Source organism: Oratosquilla oratoria, chromosome 40, assembly GCF_046742065.1.
Source record: "Oratosquilla oratoria isolate Oo_2021 chromosome 40, ASM4674206v1, whole genome shotgun sequence".
NCBI classification, from domain to species: domain Eukaryota; kingdom Metazoa; phylum Arthropoda; class Malacostraca; order Stomatopoda; family Squillidae; genus Oratosquilla; species Oratosquilla oratoria.
Genome location: NC_134816.1, coordinates 2,200,881 through 2,226,742, shown reverse-complemented (window position 1 = coordinate 2,226,742; position 25,862 = coordinate 2,200,881). Strand labels below are relative to the sequence as shown.

The 25,862-nt window shown below is 39.2% G+C and overlaps 1 protein-coding gene across 7 annotated transcripts in view; it reads right to left on the bottom strand.

The window, feature by feature from the left end:
- Positions 1 to 8,661: 8,661 nt before the first annotated feature.
- The window catches only part of LOC143020621 (uncharacterized), a 114,673-nt gene continuing 97,472 nt past the window's right edge, over positions 8,662 to 25,862 (bottom strand). For 5 of the 7 annotated variants that reach the window (XM_076177087.1, XM_076177088.1, XM_076177089.1 and 2 more), the window contains one exon: positions 8,662 to 14,478. In XM_076177087.1, the coding sequence (XP_076033202.1) occupies positions 14,027 to 14,478 (452 nt within the window). In that variant the 3' untranslated portion in view covers positions 8,662 to 14,026. The remainder of the gene's footprint in view (positions 14,479 to 25,862) is intronic. The other 2 variants (XM_076177085.1, XM_076177086.1) reach the window with 1 other exon arrangement.

The following is a 25,862-nucleotide window of genomic DNA, read 5'->3' as shown; positions in this document are numbered from 1 at the left end:
TGTTCAGATAATCTGTAATTTCACTACACCTAAGATCTTAGTCTCATATAATGAAACTTGAATCTAATAATAAAATCTTGGAAGCTTTATGTAGGTTATTTAAGATTCACAAAGTCAACATTTTAGTGAATCATCCTCAGAGCAATGGAATTGTAGAGAGGTTAAATATGAAAATTATTACATGTCTTAGAGATATCATAAGTCTTCATAGTATAACTTTGGATACTTGCATTCCTTGTGTTAAATGTACCCTAAACAAGCAAATTAACACAGCTAAAGGAGAAACACCCCAATTTATTATTTTGGAGGGGGACAAGTTATATATAAAAAGTTAGGGAACACATGCATGAGTATACACAAGAGATAAAAGGCAACACCACAAAATAGCACATAAAATAGAATTAAAAATAGATTTAGTCATGGTCAAATGACATATACATCATAATAAATTTTCACCAAGGTACTCAGGTCCATATAGGATGATCTTTTTTTTGCAGTTGGAAATAAATGCAAGATCTTACAATTAGAAAATAGGGAAGTGTCAATTAGACATAGAAAATCAAGGTCAGGTTGAAATTTGATGATGAGGATACATGTGACACTGAGATTAGAAATAACCGATGTATTATTTATAAAAAAACATTGAATCCAGAGGAGTATAGGGAGTATATTGATAATATCATATGTGAGTTGGGCATTAATCTTGATCATTTTTACATATAATATTTATATTTTTGATATGTATGGTGCATGTCTGAGATGGGAGACCTTCTGAACTACTGAGACCTTTGTGTTAGATAAATATGTTACCTGGAGCCTTGGTCAGTCATGAAGACTTGGAACTTTATCAGTATATAAGGACAGTCCCAATAAGTATTGAACTATATTTTCTTTCGTGAAGCATTAAAAATTATTATGCAGCTTCACCAGTATGTGTCCTAGACAAAAAGTGAAATAAGTGAATGTGAAACAAATGTGAATTTATGCAGAGATATTCTACTATTACTAACATCTTTAATGATGTGTATATCACTGTTGTAACATATCTCATTGATACACAACTCACCATCTTTGAAACTTACTCTCTCTCTTACTCTGTTAGCGTTTGGGCCGCTTGTTGACCCCTCACCGCCGATACTATCTGCCTCCATTGACGTCGGTTTTACGCATTTGTCATCCAGTCTTCCGTATTCTCCATCCCAGCACTTCTTAGGTCTTGTTTGATGTTATCCATCCATCTTCTTCTGGGTCTTCCTACTGATCTTCTTCCACCGATAATTCCTTCCGTCATGACCTTTCTTGGAATTCTGTCCATTTCCATTCGGGCGACATGACCAGCCCATTGCATTTGTCTTACCTTTATTGTATTTACGATACTTCCTTGATCTGCCAACTCTCTCATTTCATGGTTGTGTTTCCGTCTCCATGCTTGTTCATCTACGTCATACACTGGGCCAAATATCTTCCTAAGGACTTTATTTCTAAAGACAGGTAAGGAGTGTTCCATTCTTTTTGTGAGACTCCATGTTTCACATCCATACAGCAAAACTGGTTTGATAATGGTGTTGTAGATCTTCAGTTTTGTCTTATTAGATATGTTCACTCTTACCAGGACTTTTTGGAGACTGTAGAAACATTGATCGGCTGATGCTATTCTGCTTTTAACTTCTGTTTCCATATTATTATCATCAACTATATATCCAAGGTATTTGAATCTTCTGCACACCCCATACCTGACATTATCTATTTCTAATTGTTCCTCTCAATTAACGTCCTTTTCCATTCGCATTAGCTCTGTTTTTGCACAGTTCACCTATAATCCCATTCTATTTGCTCTCTCTTTAAAGGCCATGAAAATCTCTTTTACTCCTTCTAAGGTTATATATACTAGGTCTACATCGTCAGCGTACGCCAAGACATTTACCTTTCCGGTTTCAAGCACCAGTCCATGATTCTCCCTTGGAATCCTTCGGATAGCCCTCTCCAGTATCAGGTTGAGGAGCAGGGGGGATAATATACATCCCTGCCTCAGTCCACTTATTATTTCAAATGAGTCAGTGTACTTATTACCGACCCTTATCATTGCTTTACTAGCTTTGTTGGAATGTTGAAATCTTTTAGTACTTTCCACAAGGCCTGCCGGTGGACACTGTCATATGCTTGCTTAAAGTCCACAAACATATGCCAATGTCCAACATTGTATTCCCAGCATTTCTCTAGTAACTGTCTTATTGTAAGGAGGTGATCTGCTGTCGACCTGCCTCCTCTAAACCCACACTGGTATTCTCCTATAAGCCCTTATAGATGCAGGAGAGTAATGTAATTCCTCGGTAGTTACTGTGTGGTGCCGTTGATTGATTAGTGTTTAACCAAGAGCACCTCCAATGGGAGTGATAAGAGATACCCACATAAGAACGATTTGGGAAATAAGAAATCAAGGTATAGGCTGCCACCACCCAATCCTCTATATGGATATATCTGACCATAAATGGAAACTGCTCCTTGTTATTCACGTCTGACTCCATCCCCTTTCCTCAGGTCGTTCGGGGTTGGTTCTGGGTAGCGAAAAGGCCTATGCCCAAGTGGGGTAGTAAAAGAATATAAGTGAAGGTTTTCTATGTGCTAATTATTACACTGAAGCAAAAATATAGTAAGAAAATACAAAAGTATATTGTGGTTTTCTCCAACTAGACAATCTATTGATCCTTACAGTATGAAAAATATATGGGTATGCGAGATATCTAATAACAGTTTTTTTTTTTTTGTGCTTATGGGCATCATAAGTAAGGTCACAGGCACGTGGAAAAACGTAGTTATTTACGCTCCAACCTTCCGGTCACCGTATAAGTCTACTTACAATATTGTGTCTACCTTCAACCCCGTATTCTTATTAGAGAACGATCACAGACAGAATTGTACTCTAAGGATTACACTCTCATAGCTAATGTATATATGCGTGATACTCCCTTAAACCCTTTTTTTCCTGTTATCGGGATATTTTTTGGCATTAGACTCAAAACTTAATAATAATAATAACTATCTACCTACTATATCTGCACTATATCATTTAACTCACATATTGACATTTATTTTCATTAATCTTACAGAGCGTACACATACCTGTTATCGGGATATTTTTTGGCATCAGACTAAAATTTTAGCTGCGCACACAAAAAAAACAAACAAAAAAAAAAACGAGACGGCTATGTGTTCGTATCTATGGGTAAACTACTAACCTCCCCTGTTGTATTATTTCGTAAAACTTCATTTCGCTTCTCAACACAGCCCCTAGCTGCTACAATCTCTCCCTAAACTATTTCTCTAGTGGAATCCTGAACTGAAAGTTAATGGTCCTAGTTTACGCCTCCGTCCGAACGTGTCAATGACGTCACGGGTGGGCGGAGCTACGGTGCGCCCGCTATGTTCGAGAACATTCTAATGTCGTCTCCAAGATTAGTTGAACAAAATCAGTTGAAATATATTTGTAGCTACCTCCTATTGTATGTTATTCTTCAATGATTATAGTAAGGTTCTTTGCCAACACATCTTGATGGGTAGACACAGAACAAAATAAATCCATGATCTATTAAGGCTCTATTTTCTACTTTGCTTCTTGGTTGAATAAAACCGTCACGACGTCCATACTACCCAGTCTCTCAAGTCAACACTCAAATAAATGAATAGATAGATAAAACGAAATTCCAAAAATAATATCCCTTCAAAATTCCTGTCCTTACAACTGCACTCCATTTTCCCCCTTTTTTGAACACTGGTAAAATAATACCTGGCTGTTAGGGAAATTCTCGTCTCTCCATATTCTTCTCAATAGACAGTGCATCTTATTTTCTAGATATTTACCTCCTGCTTTCAAAAGTTCCCCGGGGATTCTATCTAGTCCCGGGGCTTTGTTATTTTTTAATTCTTTTATTGCTGTTCTTACCTCATGAATGGTTCTGGTAGTTCTATCTCATTTAGATCCTCATTATTTTCTCCTCATCGTAAGGGTTCTCTGGCTCTGGTCGATTAAGGAGTTCTTTAAAATGGTTCTCCCAACACATTAAAATTTCCTTTTCTCCTTTTTCAATGTTTCCACTTCGGTTCTTTACCATGTGTAACCTTGGTCTGTAATCTTTTCTTATTTCTTTAATGATTGCATATTGTTCTCTAATTCTTCCTTCTCTGCCTAGTGTCTCAATTCTATCAAGATTATCATTCATGAATTGTCTCTTTTTCCTTCTTTTTATCCTTTTTGCTTCTCTTCTCTTTTGGTGGTACTCTTCCTCTGTTTCTTCATTCATCACCTGCAACCATTTCTCTCTTGCTTTCCTTCTCTCTTCCACTGCTATACGGCATTCCTCATCATACCACGTTTCCCCTCTTCTCCCCTCCTTGTACCCAACAATCTCTTCTGCTGCACCTATTATACTTTCTTTCAGGATCTTTGCTTCCTCGAAATCTGCATCCTCCTCTATTCCCTGTAATGCTTCAAACCTATTTGTGAGATCTACTTCATAGCTTGTCCTTACTTCCTGCTGATTTAATCTTTCAACATCTTTCTTTTGTGGTTGGTTTTGTGTTTTCTTCGATATTTTTAGTCGGGCTTTTATTTTTGCTATCAGTAATATATGGTCTGAGTCACAATCGGCCCCTCTGAAGCTCCGCACATCGTGCAATGACCTTCTGTGTTTTTTGTTAATTAACACATGGTCTATTTGATTTCTTGTTCGCCCATATGGGGATATCCATGTGTATTTGAGAAGATGATAATATTCTCCATTGAGATCTAACACAAACAATTATTCTAATAATGTCTTATTTTGATTATTGCTGTTCTTAATAAAATTTTACAATCAGAAGTAGGAAGATATTGAATACTATTTGAGTTTTTCCTGATTCTATTATTGGTGAATTAATTGATGACATCTTAATACTTTGTTAGTAATTATTTTTGCAATTCAATTTGATATATTTATACTTGTTTTTTGATCATTTTGTTTTGTGTCTTTTTGATGTACAAATGTCAGTAGACAAGAGTTTCGACCATTTGTCCAAGTTTAAGTCCTAAATTGGATTTAGTTGAAGGTCTTATCTCAGTTTTTGACAACTGTGAAATACATGCAGGAACTTTTTCCACTATTGCTAACACCCTTCGTACCATGCATTTGACTGAAGAGTCATACCTCGCAAACATCAACATCACATTACCTGAAAATTCTCCCCCTTTGAAAATTAGGAGAAGACCAATGTTGAGATCTTCCTCAAATAATTCTTCTACCAATTATATAGTTATTCTCAGTGTCCTCATTTCTTCAATAGTAATTCCTGCTCTAACTTCAATTTTTGTATTCAGGAAGATATCGACATGCAATACTATTCACCATTTACTAGCATGAATTGTTTTTCTTTTAAAGGTGTTACAGACATTTATGTATTTTGAAAGGGTTACTTATTTCTTTGTTATGTGTGGCATATATTTTGATGACAACATCCATTGAAGGATAATACTTTTAACACTTTTGACAGTTTATGCGGAAATATTTGTAATGGTTTCTTGTATAAGATATTTTTCAAGTGTGTATTTCCAGCGAGCCCTTTAGGAGGGTAGTAGAAAATGGTTGGTAAGATGATCGGAAGCAAAGGGTCATCCTACAGAAAAATATTGTGAGTGACTAACCTACATAAAGGAAGTGAGGGAAAGAAAGTAGAAGTGAGAAAGGAAATATAAAACTATAAAGGGAACAGTAAACGGTGTTAAAAACGAAGGTAACACACATCACTCAAATGAACTTTGCTTCATCACACGAGGATATACCAGCTGTTAACTCAAATGGCACCGACACATAACACACATTCCCACGACTCTTCCACTTCACTACCAACTGTAAATACATTTCAAGCGTAAAAGACGCTCAAATTCTTCCCGCATGTCAAAATCAGCAAAACTAGGACAAAACACCGTGTAAATACCATTGATGTTCACACTGTTTACAACTCTAACCACACCCCAACCTCGACGCTCTCCCCCAAGCTCGCTGGAACCCATCGTATATTTGGACATCAGTCAATAAACAAAGTTAAAGCACTTAGTTTGCACGATCTTACGGAGACTATCTTCTATAAAGACCATATCAAACTTGTGCCCCGCGACCTCGACATAGAGACTGTTCCTTACCTGAATCACTCTATTCCTGCAATAGAGGACCATTATCAATCCTCTCCACCTAAATCTCCAGTTCCCCTCACCCGCTATAATCTTAGAAATTGAGCAACAGGTTCATAGAATGTATGTTCTTGCCTAGGTGTATGGAAACAATATCTTCTTTCCGCATGTTCATACTATTGTTCATACCATTAAGCCTATTTCCTTATATTCATGAATGTTTTACAATTACCACCATTGCTACACTATTTGTGAATATGTCTTCATGCCCAGGTCTTGCAACAGGCCTGGCTTGCCTTGTGTTTTTTGTCTTCCTATCTCCGTAGCAGCAATATCACTGGGTCAGTGATAGATAGCGATCCAAGCCATGTTATCATCTCTATATTCAACGTAGCTATGTCTCCCTTCATTGACTAGCGTACACATGCACGCACGCACACATATGCTACGAGATGGTACTTTCGACGAAGGCTACAATCTCCCAAGGGACGTCTATTGTTCAGTGACCAAGCTCACCGATTTTTCTTGACAACTCCCGTTTGACAACAATATATTCTCGGCATCTCAGGTCAAACCCTCTACTTTGAACAAAGGCCCCAGCTCCATCTCTGGTCAGCCACCTGCATCGGCCGACGCCTCAACCGACATGACCCAACTTTCCAAATATTCCTCATATGGCAACAACCTCCTCATTTCATAATTGACAACCTTTGTAAATTTGTATATAGAATATGTTTCTAGTAATCCTCCGAGCTTTGCTGGGGGTTTGCCGTGCAATTTGTAGACAGAACTTAACTTGGAGTATTAATGTCAAGAACTCCGCCCTAGTTTCCTTCACCACCAATTCCAAATGTAGAGTACCACAACCTACACACACACACACACACACACACACACACACACACACACACACACACACACACACACACACACACACACACACACACACACACACACACACACACACACACACACACACACACACAGACACACACACACACACATATATGTATATATATATGTATATATATACATACATACATACATATATATATATGTATATATATATATATATATATATATCAATCGTCACGGCATTATGCCGAGTTGCTCACCCGGCATAATGCCGTGACAAAAAACAATAGCCTACCGAACAGGGGGGTCTTTTTTCGTCACGGAATTATGTCGGGTACCAGTCTTTAGCATGTCGCCACTGCCCCCCAACAAACACGACGTACCGACTCAGTGCCCGCATGCCTGCCGTGGTGAGAGGAAGTGTTACGCTTTTGTTCTCTCATTAGCTCCATCTTTTGTTGAGTTTCCCTTGGTTTCTGGGCTATACCTTGGTGACTATGAATAAAAATAAGTCGTTAGTGCCCTTAACTATAGCTCAGATAATAGGACTTTACAAAGCTGGGATCTAGATAAGAGAAAGCGTGGTGAATGTTCGTGTGAGTGAGCTGTGAAAAACTGGGTGAAGCGTTTCAAGGCCAACGGTGGTGTCGAGTTGCCGTCTGCTAAACGTCGGCCTGAACCCTCGAAGAAGACATTCGTACGTACTTTGATTGTGCTAAAAAACAGGTAGAGAGTATACCTATCATAACTGCTAGAGAACTAAAAAAAAAAACACGTCTGGTTTCTGAGGTGCCCATAAAAACGGTCAACAGGCTGGTGGCCAAGCTGGGCTACAGTAGCCACCGGCAAGTTAAGAAATCCATCCTTACCAAGTGGCAGAAGAAACGTAGGCTACATTTTGTACTTGAATATCGCAATTGGACTCCTCAAGATTGGTATGAGGTAATTTGGAGTGACGAAGCCACCTTCACCGTCCCCTGTAACCGTGGTGGACAACCTACCGGGCCAGAGGTAGCGACCCACTAGACCCACGATACATCTGTGGGACCACCAAACACTCAGATTCGCTCATGGTTTGGAGATGTTTCACTGCTCAGAGTGTTGGTGAACTCATAGTGCTCCCCAATAACCAGTATATGAACCACTATAATTGTCTGCAGGTGTTGTGCGACAATTTACTTATCGCGTTTGACAAGTGTGGGACTACATTGTTTATGCAGGATAGTCAAACACCACCAGATATGTAGTTAGGTAGCTTAACCCTTCTTAGGTAAAGTGGGGTCAGACAGACCCCATACTTTTTTGTTTTTTACTTTTAGTATACTAATATATTACATATAGATATGTACTCCCATCATATACCTTCTTGATCAGTAGAGTAGTTAAATGGGGTGATAGGGTCATTCCTGAATCTTGCTCTATATAAGCTTTATAGAGCTTTTGAGCCCGTCTGACCCCACTTTACCTGAGATGTGTGTAGCGTGGGGTCTGTCAGACCCCACTTTACCTGAGGTGTGAGTAGCGTGGGGTTTGTCAGACCCCACTTTACCTGAGGTTTGTTCATGTCATATAAATGTTTTATCATTTATACTTATGGGTAAAGAATAATTTCTTCTTTTTTATCAACAGAAAAACACATCCGAGTTTGATTTAATTTATTTAATTTATTTATTTAATTTATTCCATTTTCCCTCTTTTGATCACATTAATTTTTATCACAATGTTTAATTTCTGTTCTGGTAATGTGAGTTTCTTTTCATATCATGGTCACAGTATACTCATATTATCATAAAACATGACATTCCGCCACATTATATTTGATTGATTTATCCTTCCCCTCTTTTGTTCAAATCTAATTTGTATCACATATTTTGTATCACATATAAATGCTTAATATTTTCTGTTCTGTTAATATGTTTCGTCTCGCCATATTTTAGGACACCTCAGTCACTCTATTCCAACACATACAGCTGTAATTTATTCCATCCTTCACCTCTTTTTGTTCAAATTTAATTTGTATCACATATTTTGTATCACATATAAATGTTTGATATTTTCTGTTCTGTTAATAATATGTTTCTTCTCACACTATTCTCATATCATCATAACATGTGACATCTCGCCACATTTTAGGGCACCTCAGCCACTCTATTCCCACACATGCATCAGAGTTTGATTTAATTTATTCAATTTATTAATTTGATTTATTCCATTTTTCCTCTTTTGATCACATTAACTTTTATCACAATGTTTAATTTCTTTTCATATCATGGTCACGCTATACTCATATTATCATAAAACATGACATTCTGCCACATTTTATTTGATTAATTTATCCTTCCCTCTTTTGTTCAAATTTAATTTGTATCACATATTTTGTATCACATATAAATGCTTAATATTTTCTGTTCTGTTAATATGTTTCTTCTCACAACAAGATCACACTATTCTCATATTATCATAAAATGTGACATCTCGCCACATTTTAGGACACCTCAGCCACTCTATTCCCACACATACTGCTGTAATTTATTCAATCCTTCCTCTCTTTTTGTTCAAATTTAATTTGTATCACATATTTTGTATCACATATAAATGTTTGATATTTTCTGTTCTGTTAATAATATGTTTCTTCTCACACTATTCTCATATCATCATAAAATGTGACATCTCGCCACATTTTAGGACACCTCAGCCACTCTATTCCCACACATACATCCGAGTTTGATTTAATTTATTCAATTTATTAATTTAATTTATTCCATTTTCTCTTTTGATCACATTAACTTTTATCACAATGTTTAATTTCTTTTCATATCATGGTCACGCTATACTCATATTTTCATAAAACATGACATTCTCCGCCCTAGTTTCCTTCACCACCAATTCCAAATGTAGAGTACCACAACCTACACACACACATACACACACACACACACACACACACACACACACACACACACACACACACACACACACACACACACACACACACACACACACACACACACACACACACACACGCACACACACACACATATCACATATTTTGTATCACATATAAATGCTTAATATTTTCTGTTCTGTTAATATGTTTCTTCTCACAACAAGATCACACTATTCTCATATTATCATAAAATGTGACATCTCGCCACCATTCAACCCTCATCTGCGATGACTGCAATTAGATTCTTCAGTATCACAAATTCCACTTTCAGTATATCCAATAAAATATGTTCTTCATTATCACTAGCATTATGTATGAATTGCTCGACTCATGTCCTCTCAAGAAAACTCAAAACCCTCTGAGACCACAAACTTCCGTCAACGAAGGATGGGGTTTTGCTGAGTCAGGGTAGGAGTGCTTAGAGCCATAAAAACTTATGAATAATAAACTTAGATACCATTAAAAACTTATAGGTTGTTTGCTGGACCTAGTATCAACCTTCCCTGAAAATTTCCAGTCCATAATTTTTGCGTAAAATTGGTCAGTCAAAATAATTACCTCGTTTTTTTTCTTCAGATTTCATGGTTTATGAAACACATTTTTTATTCATTTGTTGTAGCTCTGCTTTTCCTTAAAGATAGTTGGGACATTGGTCTCTACAAAATGATGATGACCAACCGCTTCAAGTTTCATGTTTTCAGTCAAGCACCCTCTGAAGTCAGCAATATCTTATTTTTCATAATTTTTTTTTGTAATTTTCATTAAAATATATGTCTAACAATTATAGGCACTTTTAAGCATGTAAATGGAAGAATATAAGTTGAAGTACATATGTTTTGATTTCTATGTCAATAAATGCAGTAGAAGTTTTTTTTTTTTTTGTGTGTGTTTCGGGTCTGTCAGACCCCGCTTTACCTGAATCATTTGTCAAAAAGACCTTTACCTGTTAAGGGTTAAAAACTGTAATGTGAGCTTCTTTATTTTTCCGTCATTCACCACACGACGAAGATCCAGGATATGTCACAGCACTTCCTCGAAAGAGATGTTATTCTGCGAATTTACCTCCATTACGATTCCCCTCGTCCACTGTGACGTGCACTTACCATCCTTTGTCTTCACCCATACCTCCTCCCCCACCTGTACTGAGGTACCGACTTCTTCAGCATTGGCTGGTAGCACAGGCCCTACCCTTGAATATCGCCAATCACATTCAAATAAGGCTCCATGGGCGATATTAGTGTCCTATCGGGGATGGAGGTGTCGTTCAACTATTACATTTCCGGTCGACCGGTACGCAGCCCGAAAGAAACGTCTCGAGTTCCACTTGCCTAGCATTTCTTTCAGTGCTCCCGAACGAAACGCGGTGCCATTATACATCAGGACTTCATCCACTGAACCTCGTTCCAAAAATATCTCATTCATCAACCGTGCAATTTCCTCTCCTGTCTACGTCTTCAGCTCCCTTCCTGGGCCACAGTCAACCATCAATAAGTACATGCCCCGCCGATGGTGGGTTATGTCGACCGCCAACCTCCTCCAGTTCTCATCCCCCGGCAGCGTGCTGTCTAGGACGGGATCTATTGACTGACATCGGACACACGCTCTCACCGCCCGCCGGATTTCTTCCCTAGTTATATTCCGGTCAACTTTCCTTGCTAAGAACAATGAAGTCTTAACACCTAGGTGATGCGTTCCATACAACTCTTTCGCGCATAGGGACCCTGCAGCTCACATTTCAAACCTCTCCTCTTTCTGTTCTTTCGGCACCCTCAGCCAACTTTTCTTAACTCTAGTTAGCGCACCCGCTTTGTTCACTCCCGACGGCACTTGGGTTATGCTCACCTTCACGCTGAACTCGTCTGTCAACTCCCTCAAGATCCCAAAGCGTCGTTTCACAATGACCTCTGCTGCCCCTCTCGTGTGTATTCTGTCCTGATTTCGATCTCGCGTAACCCCCATTTCGGCACTAAATTGACTCCTTTTACAACCGCATCCAACTCCGATACGAATGTGATGGTAGTCTTCCTTTTTGCGCTGCCACGCCCCATCTTCGACTACCACACCTCCTATCTCCAAGACTACGCCGGTTTCTATGCTGCTAGTATCACACCATATTTCATCTATGCACTATTGTGGTGCACTCCACTGTCCTCTCACTGAATTATCGTGTCTCACCCGTCATACGACGTCACGCATCATCGTGGGCGTGCCCACATCAACCTTGTCTCCCCAATCCTTCGACCCTGACCGCCTCTTAATATAACTGCACGCTACACGGAGCCAACCGGCGGTCGGGTGGTAACCAATGAATTTGCCGCATAGTGAGAAGAGCTCTCGTCTGCTCATCTCATCTGTTACATTCGGGATCTCGTTGCCTCTCCTGAACAACATGTTTCCGCTCCCGTTTCTCTCTAGTCGCGAACTGTTCTTGATGAAGGTCTTATCCATGGTGTTTTATTAGAAAACTAAATATATCTTTGCAATGAAATTAATAAATAACATTTTAAAGGTGCAACGAACCAAGTTAATTTCAACTAAAGCAATCTCACCTGTATTTTTAAGAAAATTGTTAATGTCCATCAAAGTCTTACTGAGTAATTTCGTTGATTATGCATTTTACACCAATATGCATTGCTTGTATGTTATATGAAACATTTCTAAATATGCCGAATGTTCTGGATACATACATAAATAAATACCTTTTACTTCTCTCTTTCCGTAACTATTGGTTTTTAATTATGTTTGCTGTTCCATCCTATGGTTTCGTATTTCTTCTTTTACTTTCGACCTTCTCTCCATGTAGAAAATAAGTAATGTTTCTCGATGGAGTGAATTAAACGGAAATAATAAAAAAAATCTTATTTTCTTCCCGAATGATATTACACTTGGCTTGTCAATTTACACCAAGGGACTCCCCATTGGGATCCTCAATCCACTCACTAAGCCACCTCTGCCCCGACGTCACGACTTTATTAATCCAATGATCTTTACTGTTACAACTAAGTGCCTCTCCCAAGGGCGTGACTTTTCTCCCGTATATCAATAAATTTTTCTCTTACATCCTTTCTTCAATCATAAAGACTGTTACAACGTCTTAAGTGATACTGCTTCCACAAGCAATCACTATATTGATGCAGGAATGGTTTAGTTTACATATTGTCACATCAGCATTAAAATCTGGTCCCTAGCGATTGTTTATAAACTTTAGACGAGGAAGGAGATTATGCAACTCCTTCACGGCTATTGTTACCAAACATCATACACATAAAAATGAAATTCTCTTCACCTACCCCTCTATCTACCTTACTTGTCTACCTTTATCTACCAGTCTCTTATATACCTACATACCATTTATACAACATACATGCATACATACATACATACATACATACATACATACATACATACATACATACATACATACATACATACATACATACATACATACATACATACATACATACATACAGTACTGGAGCTTCGATCCTAGGACCTCATCATTAGGAATCTCGCCTGCTACTTTCTTGTCACGCAAAGTTTTAAAAGGCTTGGAGCCGAAGTGAGCAAAATCTTATTCAAATGGTATTAAGCCTATCTGATTTGCGTTGGTAGTTGTGGTAAAAATAGGCTGCAGAATGCAGACGATGCCCCCCTTTCTTGCATTTTGTTCGTATCAGGTTCCAAATATTTTCACACTTTGCTTTATAAGATGTTAGCGGAAGAGACTATTAATCATGAGGATCTGGAATGCAAGCTCCGCGACTACTGGATTTGATTATTTGAGGACATCACTGCAACTAGCGATTTGTTCCATTATATGAATATATAAATACGCTATATACACATACTGTATATATTTAGACATGTGTGTGAATTTTTTCTACACTAAACAGTATAAAATGAACAGTTTATAGGTGAGGGTTGTGAGGAGCCTATGCCAGAAGGCGCATAGCTGTGGCCGAAACCGTCAACTTTGGTTTAAGTGCTTTGGGGACTGTTGGGTCAGATATAAGATCTCATGTGACAGTTAACACACCCACCTTAACTCAGTTTTTTTTTTTTTGCTAACATTGCGGCTCAGTTACACAGAAAACAGCAGAAGTCTCTTCAGTTTCATCTTCTAGGTGTTTTTTCGCCATCAGTGATATGTTCCCTTTCTGGTCAACACTTGTGTTCTCCTCGTCCTTGTCGACATGGGCTTCCTCGTCGTTGTCGATATGGGTTTCCTCTAACTGATCTTGGATCTCCCCAGGAAAAGTGTTCTCACTTTTATACTCCAGAACATTCTCCATTATCGAAGTAGTTTTCCTTTTGTTCAGATCAACTTTGGCATAATCTTCGGCTTCCTCGGGCTTGGCTTGCTCATCAGGACTTGAGTTCTTTCTGAAGAAAAATATGTGCAAGACGTAATAGAGGAATCCTACTGTGCCGCTGACAACGGCCGTGAGGCGAAAAGTCAATCGGGGACCAAGGGGTTTCAATAGAAATCCGCCCACAAGACTCCCAAGGCCATTTCCTGAAAAGGAAGTGGATGAATTACAAAATATTATAACCATAGTATGTTTAAGGTTAAAAAAAAACCGCATTTTTTCTGTAATTGTCTTGTAGTCACAGATAAAACATTTGACACACCTTTTTGATTGACCAATTAAAAACGTAAATGGAAGACACGGCTGCACTAGTGCACCCCGTCACTACAGAAAAATCATGTCATCTATAACCTTCAGTGAACATTCTAGTATCTATGGGTTCTTTTGAAACAAAAATGTCTGGAGTTAGGAAATTTGAAATTCTATGATTCTATAAACTCGTTTTTTTTTTACAAAAGACACACACACACACACACACACACACACACACACACACACACACACACACACACACACACACACACACACACACACACACACACACACACACACACACACACACACACACACACACACACACACACAAACACACACACACACACACACATATATATATATATATATATATATATATATATATATATATATATTTCACAAGACGAAAATGTAGTAGCACATTTAGTAAAATGTTTTAAATTACCCACTGTCGGAGAAACAAAGCAAAAGAAACAGACGAACTGTATATTTCGACCACTACTGTGGTCCTCTTCAGCAGATAGGTACAAGGTAGGATGTACAAGAATATATACCTCTCTCACTGTATATATTCTTGTACATCCTACCTTGCACCTATCTGCTGAAGAGGACCACAGTAGTGGTCGAAATATATAGTTCGTCTGTTTATTTTGCTTTGTTTCTCCGACAGTGGGTAATTTAAAACACACACACACACACACACACACACACACACACACACACACACACACACACACACACACACACACACACACACACACACACACACACACACACACACACACACACACATATATATATATATATATATATATATATATATATATATATATATATGCGTTGTTGAAGTGAACAGCTGCGATAGCATTATTATGCTTGTAGAAATGCTTTTCTAAGTTGCGCACCAACGTGCGGTCGTCTGGAAGCAGGTTCTTAAGCAGATTGCTGAAGTCCATGGTGTATATCTCTCGAGACGTCGTTCGGCCTTAACTGGCCATCTTCAGGAGGTGTGGGCTGGTCAAATTGATGACGGAGAATGAATCGAAGTGGCTGTGGGACGGTATATAGTGGTGGGGAGTAGATCACCGGGCAGCGCCCGGGGCGGTGGCGTCAGCCAATCAGCACACGGGAATCATTCTCTGCCTTCTGGTTGGTAAAGACATTTCGGTCTGTTGCTGGATGTTGATAGCGGGTTTTTGGTTGAAAATGAGCACCGCTTCTGTCATTCTTAGTCGTCTGGTGTCGTTGTTTCTCTCGATGATGGTGGTATTGTTTTCCATGTGGTGCCTTTTGAGTACGAGCCCATGTTCGTACAGGTAATGCCTCCTTATGGCGCCGTCCTGCAAATGGGCTGAGATCCTCTTCGACAGTGTTGTGGTGGTTACGCCGATGTACTTGGAGTTAGGGCGACTGCAGTTGCCACTGGAGCATGTGTGTTCGTACACGGTATTCACCTCTTGCATATCACTTGTCTTGGGTAGGCAGCTGTTCTTTATGTTCCAACTTGGTCATAAAGAACAGCTGCCTACCCAAGACAAGTGATATGCAAGAGGTGAATACCGTGTACGAACACACATGCTCCAGTGGCAACTGCAGTCGCCCTAACTCCAAGTACAACAGTGTTGTGGTGGTTACGCCGATGTACTTGGAGTTAGGGCGACTGCAGTTGCCACTGGAGCATGTGTGTTCGTACACGGTATTCACCTCTTGCATATCACTTGTCTTGGGTAGGCAGCTGTTCTTTATGTTCCAACTTGGTCTTAAAGAACAGCTGCCTACCCTAGACAAGTGATATGCAAGAGGTGAATACCGTGTACGAACACACATGCTCCAGTGGCAACTGCAGTCACCCTAACTCCAAGTACATCGGCGTAACCACCACAACACTGTCGAAGAGGATCTGAGCCCATTTGCAGGACGGCGCCATAAGGAGGCATTACCTGTACGAACATGGGCTCGTACTCAAAAGGCACCACATGGAAAACAACACCACCATCATCGAGAGAAACAACGACACCAGACGACTAAGAATGACAGAAGCGGTGCTCATTTTCAACCAAAAACCCGCTATCAACATCCAGCAACAGACCGAAATGTCTTTACCAACCAGAAGGCAGAGAATGATTCCCGTGTGCTGATTGGCTGACGCCACCGCCCATCCAACCAGCGGTCAGTATTCGTTTGAAGACCTTTCAACACAACAGAGCATCCACAAAGCAGTCCTCACCCTGAAGACGCCTCACGACGAGGCGAAAAACTATAGTTTCGGTGGAGTCAATAGTTGTTCAATACTCTTACTATGCAAAAATATACCAGTTGGCATACACTGCGTATATTCTTTTGAGAGTCATGAATGACTACTTCCAGTCCCTCTCAGTTGCTAATAGGAAAGTATTCTCCAAAATAAAGAATACAGTCTTGAAGATTGTTAAAGCAACTAGTGCAGTTGATTTCAACCAGAATTGCCTTAGAGAAAACCTGTGCCCCAGAAATATATATATATATATATATATATATATATATATATATATATATATATATATATATGTATATATATATATATATATATATATATATATATATATAATTGCAACCACGTGATGTGTTTTGGAAAGAGATATAGACGAGAGGACTGCTAATAATAGAATGCTCATCCGGCGAGAATTTGAAATCTTTTTCGTTAGGCTAGGGAATACCAGACATCACAAGATGTAATAATAGAAAGAAGATGCAAGGACAATTTGCTGGTTTTAACGAATTGTTCTTTTCATGAATTAAGAGACGGGTTTCTTCAAAGACTGTTAACCAAACATGAGAAAATTATTTAATCTATAAAACGTAAGGTATTACTAAATCTCATATACCTTCTTATAGAGCAAAAAAAAAAAAAAAAAGTACACAGTACTTTCTGAAAGGCCTAACATAAGTCTTATGCTAAATAACACTTTACCTAACTAATACAACCTAGGCTAAACATCCATTTCCCCAATTAATATATCCTAGGCTAAACATCACTTTCCCTAACTAATACATCCTAAGCTAAATATCTAATAAATCCTATGACAAATGGTAATAAGCAGGCTGAACTTTATTCAGTACTTACTACCTAATTAAAAAACTCAGGCAGGTATTGGGGTACGATGGAGAGCAATCAAGGTCTTAGAGACAGGAGGGCTGATGTTCGGACGATACGGGGGAAGGAAAATTCTCTGTTCCTCTTGACAAGGTGTCGGCAATAATGTTATCTTATCGTATGTGGGCCATACGAAAGTTAAATTATTGGAGAACTAAGACCCAGTGGAGGATATGTAGATTGCTGAGTAGGGTTTTCTTGATGAATACCAAGGGGTTGTGGTCAGTGTAAACTAATGCTTTAGCCACAGGAGCACCAAGATAGCATGCAAAGTGGGAAAAAGATTAAACCATTGCCAGGGCTTCTTTTTCTACTGTGGGGTAGGCTCGTTGGTGAGGGAGAAGCAAAAGCAGATGGAATGCAAGTTTTGTCGTTTGCTCCGGTTTGTAGTAAAGCAGCTCCAATTCCGTTTCCAGCTGCATCCACTTGCAGTACAATGGGACTGGAGAAATTGGGGGGAGCTACAGACGAGGAGTTCCTGCAGAAGCAAAGATAATAATCCGCCATTCTCAAAAATCGTTAAAGGGATTTAAGGTTCTGGGGAACAAGAAACATAGGATGCCCATTCCCCTCTTTCCCAATGCCCCTTTTACCCCATCCATTCATCTCATCCTAGGTCGCCACCTCATGTTCATTCCTCTCCTCTGGGTTGGTGAGAGCAGTAAGGGGGAGCCACAGACGAGAAGTTCCTGCAGAAGCAACGGTAATATCCCGACATTCTCAAAAATCGTTAAAGGGATTTACGGTTCTGGGGAACAAGAAACATAGGATGCCCATTCCCCTCTTTCCCAATGCCCCTTTTACCTCATCCATTCATCTCATCCTAGGTCGCCACCTAATGTTCATTCCTTCCACACCTCTTTTACTATTTTTTCTTCACTCATTCTTTCCACGTGTCCAAACCATCCCAATACTCTTTCATCATCACTATCTCCCAACTCCCTTTCCATCCCTGTTCTCCTTCTCATCTTCTCATTTCTCACTCTATCCAGCCTTGTAACCCCTATCATTAAGCTATCAAAGTCAACAGCATTACATATAGCAAGAAAATGGAAGAAGACGGGACACCAGATCACCAAAAGCACCCCCACGGACTGCCAGTCCGACCAGCCCGCAGGATTTCTGTCCTCCTTGAACCCAAACTAATTGGCCTTTCATTGTACCCTTTCACTCTCCACAAATTTACTATATTTAATGCCAGTTGTTCTGTAGTGTATTTTCTTTTCTGAAGAAGCACAACAGTGCGAAATTAGTCAAAGAATATAATATTATTCTACATGTGTGATTGCCCCTGCCTCATATATATATATATATATATATATATATATATATATATATATATATACATATATATATACTTATATATACTTATATACATATATACACATAAATATACATACATACATACATGCACACACACACACACACACACACACACACACACACACACACACACACACACACACACACACACACACACACATATATATATATATATATGTGTGTGTGTGTGAGTGTGTGTGTGTGTGTGTGTGAATATATATATATATATATATGTATATATATGTATATATATATATATATATATATATATTTAACAACCACAATGCACTTTAATTCTAAGCCATCAACATCGGGACATCCAATGGTGCCACATGCAGAAATTGAAATGCAGTATTGCCGAGGACTCAAACTCACCGATCACATGACAAGTGCCGTAGTAACTAACCAACTACGCTATCAAGAGAGCGTATATGGCTAGTTACTGAGGCACTGTCATGTGATCACTGAGTTCGAGTCCTCGGCAGTACCGCATTTCAATTTCTGCATGTGGCCCCATTGGGTCTCCCGATGTTGATGGCTTAGAATTAAAATGCACTATGGTTGTTATATATATATATATATATATATATATATATATATATATATATATATATATATATCATTAAAATGAATGGCAAGCTTGTTATGACAGAGCTTCTTGTCGTATTTTTTTCTCTTTCTTAGAGTGATCTTGCCTTCTGTAGGCAGTAACCTTAATAAATCTCCGTATGTCATGTTGTGGAATAACATACATAATCTATAAATAAGCCAAAACGCGTTTTCACACCTCTTGGTGCTTCCTCAGTGGCAGGTACGAATCTAAGGGCTGGGCTGGTGTGTGTGGGTATATATGGGACAGGCTGTGGGATTTTGTCTAGTCGTCGGTGTGGGATTTTGTCTGGTCGTCGATGTGGGATTTTGTCTGGTTGGCGTCGCCGGAGCTCCGTGTCGTTCTGTAGGTTGGAGGGTGGCGTGCATCTGTGTTTTTTGTCTCATTTTCACTGGGGAATGATCTTCTCACACTTGGTAGGATTTTTAAGTCCTCGAGTTGGGTATTCATTCCCGGGGATAGATCCTTGATATACAAAGCCTCTAATATAGGTAAACGTCGTGGGTCTTTGTTGTGATCTATAATCTCCGTATTCTGGGTTAGGTCTTCTCTTCTTAATTTTGCCTGATGGACTTTGCTATGATGATTTTTAGGTGCTCCTGAGTTTAGGTGATATGACAGACGACGCGAGAGCCTCATGGTGGTCATGCCGATATAGGTAGTAGGATGGGTCGCACAGTTCCCATATTTGCAGGTGTACCTATATACGACATGAGATTTTTGAAGTTCATCGACGATCTGCCTGGTGTTGTTCCTTAGGAGTAGGTTCGAGGTTTTTTTGTTTTGATAGTAAATAATGAAATTAATTTTGGAGCTTGATTCAGTGGGCTTGATGTTTCTCTTTATGATTTGTTGCCATTCTCCATTCACCCCTGTCTCCTGTCCTCTCCCGTCCTTCCTCAACAGACATTCCCCTCTTCCCCAAAGCCCCCTTCACTCCATCCATCCACCTCATCCTAGGACGTCCCCTCATGTTCACTCCCTCCACATCTGCCTTCCATACCTCTTTTACTAGTCTTTCTTCACTCATTCTTTCCATGTGTCCAAACCATCCTAATACTCTTTCATCAACCCTATCTCCCAGCTCCTTTTCCACCCCTGTTCTCCTCCTCACCTCCTCATTTCTCACTCTATCTAGCCTCGTAACCCCTATCATACTTCTCAGACACCTCATCTCAAACACATTCAATCTCCTTCTCTCTTCCTCTCTTATGTTCCATGTTTCCGCCCCATACAGTGCTGTTGGCACAAACACTCCTTCATGCTGTCTCCTCTTAGCATCCATTCCCAAATGTCTATTCCTCTTTACACTTTTGAATCCACCAAGGCATTTACTCGCTTCTCTCAATCTACATTCTACCTCCACCTTCACTCCACCTTTTCCTTCCACATTTGCACCCAAGTATCTAAAGCTCTCCACTTCCTCCAGTCGCTCTCCCTTAATGCTCACCTCCAGTCTACCGCCACTTTCACCCCTTGTACATCTCATAACCTTAATTTTACCCACATTTATCTTTAGATTTCTTCTATCACATACTCTCCCAAACTCTGCCACCAACTTCCTCAATCCCTCCTCCGATCCTGCCACAAGCGTAGTGTCGTCCGCAAACAACAGCTGGCTCACCTCCCACTTTTCTCCATTTTCTTTAACCACCTCCAATACTTGCCCACTATCCTTGCATTTACCTCTCGCACCACCCCATCCATGTATAAGTTGACCAGCCAGGGCGACATAACGCATCCTTGACGAAGTCCCACCTTTACCTCGAACCACTCACTCTCTCCTCCAATCCTGACACAAGCTCTACTACTCTCATAAAAACTCTTGATAGCTCCCAGAGGCTTTCCTCCTATCCCGTATATATGCATAACCTCCAACAGTGCCTTTCTGTCTACCCTATCATAAGCCTTTTCCAGATCCATAAAAGCCCAAAAAACATCCTTCCCCTTTCCTATAGCTTTCTCATATATCTGTCTTACCACAAAGATCTGATCTACACAACCTCTACCTGTCCTAAATCCACACTGTTCCTCACCAATTACTCCTTCTGTTCCTCTCCTAATCCTCTCAATCAAGATCCTCCCATAAGCCTTCCCAACTACACTTAACAAGCTAATCTCTCTGAAACTACTACATTCACACTTGTCCCCTTTTCCCTTGTAAAGAGGAACTATACAGGCACTCCTCCAGTCCTCCGGCACTGTACCCTCTCTCCAGCAAACATTAAATAACCTCACCAACCAGTCCACCATCACTGTACCTCCTTTTTTAAGACATTCTGCATGGCATCCATCCAGACCAGGTGCCTTACCTGCTTTCATCATCTTAACAACTGCCTTCACCTCATCCTTCCTTATTTCTCCTCCATTCTCCTCACTCCTCACTCTCATATTCTTCGCATTTCCCACTACGGCTATCTTTCCCTCCCTATCCTCCTTCACATTTAGCAACTCCCTAAAATATTCTGCCCATCTTTCCCTTACTGCCTTCTCTTCCATTATCATCCCTCCATCTGCACCTTTTACCTTTTCTTCTGTACTTGATTCGCCTCCTCTTCCTCTCTTAATTTCTTTCCAAAACATCTATTTATTACTTTCAAAAATTTCTGTCATACTCTTACCCCATTTCACATCTGCTCTCCTCTTTGCAACATTTACCTTTTGTTTTACTTCTCTTTTCTTTTCTTTGTACCTCTCATATGACTCCCTCGTCCTATTTTGTAACCAATCTGTGAATGCTCGCTTCTTCTCTTCTACAACTTTCTTTGTTTCCTCATCCCACCATTCACTACCCTTTCTTCTATTTCCCCCTGTCCTTCTTGTTCCACACACAATCCTTGCACACTTTATGACTCCCTCCTTGAACCATCCCCATTCCTCCTCCACACCCAGCTCTACTCTATCCTTCACTCCCTCCCACTCCTCCTTCAGCTTCTTTCCGTACTCCTTCTCCTTTTCCTTTTCATTCAAGGAGTTCACTCTAAGAACCTCCCTACCTTTTGTCCCTTTCCTCTTTCTCCATCTATCCTCCACTCTCAACTTACCTTCCACACATAAAATGATCTGATATTCCCCCACCCTCTCCCCTGAGCACATGTACATCCTTAACTCTTCCTATCATAATCCTACTTACCACTACATAATCCATTAGCGCTCTATCTACCACCCTTCCATCCACCACCCTCTCCCATGTGTACTTATGCTTGACTGTCTTCCGAAACATTGTATTTGCTATCATCAACTCTCTAGACACATTTCCACCATCAACTCTCCACTACGATTCTTTCCTGGAACTCCACATTTCCCAACCACTCCATCGATTGGACCATTTCCTACCCTAGCATTAAGGTCTCCCAGTACTATTACATTGACATTTCTTCCTAAATCCTCTATGCACTCATTTAAATCTATCCAAAAGACCTCCCTTTCTTCTACACTCTTCTGACTGCGAGGCCCATATGCACTTACAAAGACCCACATCTCTTTCCCCAGTTTCACCTTCATCCACATTATCCTTGAGGAAACCTCTTTCCACTCCACTACACGTTTACCTATCTCTTCACTTATTAGAATAGCCACCCCTTCCTTCCCTCGCCCTCTCTTCACTCCTGATAACCTCCCACTTACACTCCCAAACTTACACTCACCCCTCCCTTTCAACTTAGTTTCACTCAAAGCCAATACATACATCTTTCTTCTCTCAAACATACTACCTATCTCTTCCCTTTTACTCTCATCTGTACCACATCCACGCACATTAAAAGACCCAAACCTTAGGGTGCTGGTCCGAGAACTTCCAGACCCTCTTATGCCTTCTCTTTTTTGTTTAGGAATGTCCCTTGTGGGGCTACAAGGAGAAGGATGCCTAGTCCCAATCCCCGTCCCTTTCTTCTCGCCTCTTACGATCCAAGTGGGAATAATTGGTGGCAGTATTCTTTTCCCCCACCACAGGGAATTCCCCCATAACAGAAAAAGAATACTCAGAGAAATGGTACAGGACAGCAGCAAGGGGTTGGGGGAGAGCATAACGGAGGGACAGTCGTAGCATAAAAGTGTCATTTCTCTATGAACAGAGTTTTCCTCTATCACAGACAAAATGATGTGTGGCACTGGTCAGTAGGGGCGCCCCATATAGACCCTAAAGTATCAACTGCATGCTACTTTGCCACAATAACAAGCAGCCAATACCCCAGACGGAAATATATATATATATATATATATATATATATATATATATATATATATATATATATGTATAATATATATATATTCATATATATATATATATATATATATGTATACATATACATACATACATACATACATACATACATACATACATACATACATGCATATATATATATATATATATATATATATATATATTCATATACTTATATGTATATGTACATACATACATATACATACATACACACATACATGCATACATATATATGTATATATATACATATATATATATACATACATATACTTACATACATACATACATATATATATATATATATATATATATATATATACATATATATATATATTATAAGAACGTCACACCCACCGACCCATCTTCAAAAATCGACCTCATCATTTACTTTAAAGCAAGAAGGACATCCAAGTTAGTCGTAAAGAATAGCTGCCTCCCTAAGAGAAGTGAAATGCAAGAGGTGAACGTCGTGTACCTATCCATATGTTCCAGTGGTGACTGCAGTCGCCTAAATTCTCGGTACATCGGCGTCACCACTACAACACTGTCAAAGAAAATTTCAGCACATCTGCAGGACGGCGCCATAAGAAGACACTACCTGTACGAGCATGGACTAGCACTTAGAAGGTACCATATGGAAGGCACCACCACCATCATTGAAAGAAATAACGACACCAGAAGACTAAAGATGACAGAAGCGGTGCTAATTTACAACCAAAAACCTGCTATCAATATCCAGCAGCAGCCTGAAACGTCGTTATCAAAGGATGCATCCCGCGCGCTGATTGGCGGGCGGACGTTTCAGCACTCCGCTCTCCGCCGATATATACCATCATACGACCAAAAAGCGTCATTCTTTGTCAACAATTTAACCAGACAACACCTGAAGATGGCCAGTTAGGGCCGAAAGACGTCTAGAGGAAAACACCATGGACTTCAGTACTCTACTCAGAAATCTGCATCCAGACGACCGCACATTGGTGCGTAACATAGAAATAAAATTCTATAAACAGAATAATGCTATTTCAGCTGTTGACTTTAACAAAGTATGCATTATTAATGGCCTACTTCCAATATATATATATATATATATATATATATATATATATATATATATAAATGTGTGTGTGTGTGTGTGTGTGTGTGTGTGTGTCTGTATGATATATATACTTATATATACATATATATATATATATATATATTTATATATATATATATATATATATATATATATATAAATATATATCAAGGACTACTATTACGCAGGACGTGCGGACCCAGATTCCTGTGTCCGCTAGCGGAGGCCATTGCTTTCTTTGTAACCTAACATTTTATATTGGGCAAATATATCAAAACTAGAAACCTAACATTGTATATAGGACAAATATATCAAATATTGACTTATTCAATGCAGTATAAGTTAATATTAACTTTTATAGTAAAATAAGAAAATATTCTTAAGGCACTGCTATGCTTTGAAATACTAGTTTTAGCCGGACTTAACAGGTATTATTGTATGAGGTTAGTGGACACCTGGGTTGGCGATTTTTTTTTTTTTTAATCTTTTTAGAAAATATAAAAAAAAAAATCGATTTTTTTAAATCAGATTTATTTGATTTAAATATTTTTTTAATAGATTTTAAATATTGTGGGATTGCTATCAATATAAGGAGCAGTGTTATATAGACTTGCCACAAGCATACAAGGAATGGTATAAGCCTACAAGTTTCAAAAAGAAGAAGAAATTGATGACCCAGGTAAGTAATTTTACTTATATTGTGAGCATTTCTCCCTTTTCATACGCAACTATATAAAGTTGGTGAACAATGGAGAGCATGTGCAATAAAAATGTGAAGGCCTAAAGAGATGATACTTCAACTTCATTACTTCTAAATTTGGGTAATGACTATATCACTAATATACTGTATCCACTTAACTTTGGGGCCTAGATGATTGTTATTCATTTCATTCAACACTGTGTAATATA